The sequence below is a fragment of the Sinocyclocheilus anshuiensis genome, unplaced genomic scaffold (assembly GCF_001515605.1).
Source record: "Sinocyclocheilus anshuiensis isolate Anshui unplaced genomic scaffold, SAMN03320099.WGS_v1.1 scaffold2039, whole genome shotgun sequence".
NCBI classification, from domain to species: Eukaryota; Metazoa; Chordata; class Actinopteri; order Cypriniformes; family Cyprinidae; genus Sinocyclocheilus; species Sinocyclocheilus anshuiensis.
The window spans coordinates 460,632-466,535 of NW_015550822.1; the positions used below are offsets into that span (position 1 = coordinate 460,632).

Here is a 5,904-nt window from a genome sequence, read left to right on the forward strand (position 1 = left end):
CGTGTGCGTGTGTGTGTGTGAAAGAGAAATGAATGTAGGCCTACTATATTTTGTTTCATGGCAGTAAACAATTTTCACCTCTACAGTAAATTATGTGAAATGTATGCCTATATAAAATAATACAAATATTAGAAAAAATATTTAACATTATTTTGAATTAATAGAATGTTTAAGTTAAAAAAATATATAGCAAAGGTATTTAAAATCCAATGCATGGAAGGCAGATTGGTGCCATCTGGTGGGGGAAAAATAAAATTATATTTAATACCATGGTGCAACCACTAGACGCCTGTATAGCCCAATATATAAATATACATACAGGGTTGTGCGCGCCCTGGATCAGGGGTGTCAAACTCAGTTCCTGGAGGGCCGCAGCCCTCCAACACACATACCAACAGTAACACAGCAGTTCCAACACACATACCATGTAGTTTTCAAATAAACCTGAAGGACTTGATTAGCTGGATCAGGTGTGTTTAATTAGGGTTGAAGCTAAACTCTGCAGGGCTGTGACCCTCCAGGAACTGAGCTTGATACCTGTGCCCTAGGTACTTATAATTAGGGATACTATTATACTATATAATACTATTACTATTATTGTAAGAATTATATATATTATAGTCAGAATTAAATACTTTTTTAAATTAAGTTTTGCATTTGGATATAAATTAAGACGTTATAAAGTAGATTATACCCCAAAAAATTGCTCTGTATTTTTGTATTTCCCATTCATTTTCACTGCGGTCCATTTAGCCTTTTCTAAGCATGTCCATGATTGTTTTATGCTCATACAGCAAGTGCCACAAAGGTCAGATAAAACTTAAAGTACCTTAAAAAATGCAAACATAAAATGTCTCAGTATAAAATGACAGAAGACCACCAGAGGGTTAATTGAAAATATTTGAAAGATATATTCAGTTACAGATTGCACAACATCCTTTTTCAAAAACGTAGTTACCTAGACAGCATTTTAAGTCATCGTAGATATGCATTTGTTCTTTAAGAATTTAAGAAACCTTTAAGATACCTAAGAAGTATCTTGCACTTGCACTATCTTGTTAAGACTGAGAATGTAATCACAGAATGCACTGGGACAAGCTCAGTAAACAAAATAATCTATGATAAACAAATTGTGAGAAATGCTTTTTATTTAATTCACATTTGATTAAAATGAACAATAAACAATCTGATAAAATGAACCTTGTATTGATGTGTGCTATATATGTATTATTTTGCTTAGAGTTGTTAGTTAAACAACATGCTAATGTCAAAGCCCACTAGACTCACCCTGACTAGACAGTAATGTAGGCTGCTTTTCTTGGCTCTGGTCTCCTTGTCTTCTCTGACCCACTGAACCACAACCTTGCAGGGGAGAACTGGTATAGGAGAGATAAGTGAAAACATGCAGCAAACAATATGTTCAATTATAATGAAGTTTAAAAAAAAATAGTTAATAGTTAACCCCAAAACAAAATTCTGTTATTATTTACACACCTTCACATTGATCCAAACCTACATGTTGTTGTTTTTTTTTTCATGCAACACAAAATCTTGTTTTCCATAATACGTATAACAGTTTATAGTTATCATGTCTGTCAAAAAGACCATAAAACACAGTAGACAGACATGGTCACTGTGAGCTATTGTTGTAAGGAAAAGAGAAGTTTATTAAAAAATTGTGTCCCATAGAGAAAAAAAAAGGTCTGGAATTACAATTTAAATTTTTGGGTGAACTATTCCTTTATGTTTATTCCTAGAGTTGTTGTCCCATACCTTACTGTCATCTGTAAACTCTCTGTCTTTCTTTGGGCTGCTTCACTGTTGTCATTTTCCCTTTGTCTATAAGTCCCAGAGCTCTGATGGAGTGAGAAATATGGTCAGAATCATTTACACCAGCATCAAGCACTTCATTTAATGTCCTTCCTTAAATTCTTACCATCTGCTTCTCCTCTGGCCCCTGTTTGTTTTCCAGCTCAGGCTGGGACTGTAAAGTGCTGTGGGTTTTGGGAAGGGCTGATGGTTCAGTCGTTGAGTGAGGGGTCAGAGGGGTCAGAGGGGTCAGGGTCTCTTCCAGAATCTTCCTCTCCTGTATTGACGAAAAAATAAGTCACTGGCATAGCTTCTATGAATAAAGAAGTACAGACATGGCTTTTTTTGTCAGATAACTGAGACTAATGTTTAAAATTATGTGATGACATGTATTTTACAACAATTTACCATAGTAAGCATGCTTTCTGCTGAAAAACAAACAAACAAACAAACAAACTGAAATTAAACATGACAGAAAAAGATTCTTACACTGTTTGAGGACCTCATATTAATTTCTCCGTAGTAATAATAACTGTTATAACCAGGGTATGATTTGTCAGAGAGATGGGGGTTTCTCTGCTGATATATATCCCTACCTCTGCTGATTTTTTTAAATTTTATTTTAATCCCTGGTGGGGATAAAATATAATACAATATGATGACACTGATGATGATGATGACAATATGATGATGTATTAAGTGTAGTTTTGATAATATACTAGACCGGTTTATTACTTCATGGAAACATCCTTTATACAATGCATCAAAATACATATACTATCACAATCGTAAACTTATTAGCTTGACCGGAAGGTAGGGGAAAATTGATGGATTTGCAGCGAATCGCCTTTCTACGAGGTCATTAATCCGAGAAGAGAGAGAGGCAGACAGTGGTTGAAGCTACTTATTTTTCATCAGATTGCATTAAAATTAACAGAAATTATGATTCTATCTAATGAAATATTAGGTAAAAATTGTGATTACATATTTCTCCAAATGTGCACATTTTCAGACTAAAAGCCATTTGTGTGTTGTGTAGCGAAGCCCTGTGATCAAAAGTAAATAAAGTAAACGCAACTACAGGTATGCGTCTCATTATTCTATTCAAAATATCAATAACTGCTGAATAATTTTTGCATGATTTAGCATTCCTGAAATAAATTAAGAATTATTACTGTAACTATAACCAAATATTATAAACAGTGGTCAAATATCAAAGCTATCAACTTTTTTTATAAGGGACTCAAGTATGCTTTTAATAACAATAAGGACAATTTGGCAAAATAATGTATTATCATGGGAGATTTTAATACAAACATATCTAATAGAATAGGGGATAATTTTAACACTCTGCAGTCATTATGTACATTATTTCATTTAATCCAAATTATAAACAAATTTACCATGGTGTTGGACCACTGATCTTATTTTGGTATCTGATGTAAAGTATATTTCCCAGAAAGGAGTAATTGAATATGGTATCAGTGATCGTAATATAATTTTTTTGTACAAGAAAATGCAGTAAATTAAGATTTAGTAATCATAAAACAGCACGAATTAGATCGTTAAAAAATATAATATTGAAGTATTTAAAGACTATCGTAGGGAGATAATTGGAGTGATATTCAAAATATCTCAATAGTTGATGATGCTTGGATACATTTTATTTTTATTTAATTTTTTAAAGTTTTATTTCTTAAAGCAGTGGACAGAATTGCCGCCTTTAGACAGGTGAGAGATAAGCAAAGATCTAGTCCTTGGATGGATCAGAAAATATTGGAAATATTGAAAAGCAGGAATAGGGTTCTCTTGATTTATAAGAAAACTAAGAATGAGGACAACTATCTAAAATTTAAAGCACTTAGAAATTTAGGACAGAAAAATATAAAGGAGGCAAAACGTCATTTTATTAAAGAACATTTGAAGAAAATAAGTAAGATCCTAAATCTTTGTGGAAAGTGTTGAATAGGTTCCAATCAATTGGTAAATCAAAATGTTCTGTATCAAAGGTAGGTTTGGATATTGATGGCAAGATATAATTTGATAAAAACAAAGTTGCTAATATATTTAATTCATTTTTTCATTAATTGCATATAGCTTAGTGGATAAGCTTCCTCTGTCCAAGGCAAGTTATGGTATTGATCTTGTTAAGAGATTTTATACAAAACAAGGAGTGTTGCCAAATGTTTTTCTTTTACTAAAGTAGATCAAATTACTATAATGCTATAAGAGCTTCAAGTGTCTAAGTCAACTGGGCTGGATGATATTCCAGCTAGATTTTTAAGAGTTGCTGCAGATAGTATAGCTCCAACTATTACATTTATTGTTAATCTTTCCTTGGAAAATGGTATAGTGCCATCTGATATGAAGTTAGCCAAAATCATTCCATTATTTAAAAAAGGAAATAGATACAATTCTGGAAACTATCGTCCAACCTCCATTTTTAGTGTGGCCTCAAAAATTTTAGAAAAGATTGTGTATAAACAGATGTATGAGTATGTAAGTAAGAGTAGTTTAATGGTGATGATGTAGTTTTGTGCTTTTCAATCAGGTTTTAGGAGATCGACTGATACTTCTTTACTTTATTTAAAAGATTTTATAAGGAGACAGACTGATGAAGGTAAAATGTGTGGTATGGTACGTTTGGACCTCCAGAAAGCTTTTGACACAGTAAATCATTCAATAATCTTAGACAAATTAAGTGACATGGGTTTTTCAAGTAAAGTGATAGAATGGCTGAATTCCTATCTAACTGGGGGAGTTCAGAGGGAAAAAAAATTGATGGGGTTCTTTCTGAGGAAACTTTTGTTAGATATGGAGTTCCTCAGGGAAGTGTTTTAGGCCGTCTTTTGTTTCTTTATACATAAATGACATGCAAGCAGTTTGTGATTGTAATTTGTTTTTATATGCTGATGATTCTTTATTAATTTCAGACAAGGATGTTGGTAGGATACAAGTGAATTTAGGTAAGGAGCTTTGTAAGGTAAGAGACTGGCTTTCTGAAAACAAACTGATGTTGCATTTAGGTAACTTTTTAAAAGTTAGACAACTTTTTCTGTCTAAAATGGAATCCATATAATTTGGGTCTAAAAAAAATTGAAAAAGGTTTCTAAGATGTCTGTTAAGGTAGAGGATTGTTTAATATCAAACAGAACTACCATTAATTATCTCGGATGCGTCCTTGACAATGATTTAAGTGGCATGGCTATGAACGTTCTGGGTAAGGTTAATGCTAGAACAAAATTTCTTGCCAGACATGTTAGTTTTCTCAATAAACAGAATATAAAATAATGCTGTCAAACGATTAATTGTGATTAATCGCATCCAAATTGAAAGTTTTTGTTTACATGTGTGAGTAACTGTATATAACATTTTTATTTTGGATGTAATTAATCACGATTAATCATTTGACAGCACTAATATAAAATTACTTGCATCATGTTTAGTGTCATGTCTTTTTCAATATGCATGCATTTCTTGGATGTCTGACTTGTCTCGTGGTTGGCTGGATAAGTTACAAAAATCTCAAAATAAACTGATAAGGTTAGTTTTAGTGTTTAGTCGTTTTACACATGTTGATGCTTCCCATTTTTAAGCATCTTGATTGGTTACCTATAGAAAGCAGATTAGAACACATTAAATAAAAAATGGTACATAAGATTATCAATAACAAAGCACCTTCATATTTTAATACACTTTTCCCTAGGGTAAATGAGCAACATTGTTATAATTCTAGGCAAAGTCTTGTGGATATTACATTATGTCCTTTTAAAACTATGTATGTTCGTAGGTCTTTTAAATATTCTGGGGTACAAGTGTGGAACAAGTTGTGTGCCAGTGTACCTGTTACCGGGAGTGGAGATTGTGCCACAATGGAAACAAGTTTTTTAGCTTTATTGTGTTATCCTTGATGAATTGAGTGTATTTCACAACTTTTCTGTCTAATAAAAAGAAGACGATCTAATGATTCTCAAAACCAAATAAGAATTCATTATTATTCTATAAATGTTACTGTACAGCTGCCAAAAGAGCCCAACAGGCTTCATGATTTTTATAGCTCTTCTGTGGTTTGTGATTTATTTTCAAGGAACCCCA

General features: G+C 32.5%; 1 protein-coding gene across 1 annotated transcript in view; it reads right to left on the bottom strand.

Annotated features, from left to right (window-relative positions):
• Positions 1–5,904, bottom strand: part of limch1b (LIM and calponin homology domains 1b) — a 52,438-nt gene that overhangs the window by 7,681 nt on the left and 38,853 nt on the right. The window contains exons 15-17 of the mRNA XM_016450507.1: positions 1,937–2,086; positions 1,774–1,856; positions 1,288–1,376 (exon numbers count right to left, since the gene is read on the bottom strand). Of these exons, the coding sequence (XP_016305993.1) occupies positions 1,288–1,376; positions 1,774–1,856; positions 1,937–2,086 (322 nt within the window). The remainder of the gene's footprint in view (positions 1–1,287; positions 1,377–1,773; positions 1,857–1,936; positions 2,087–5,904) is intronic.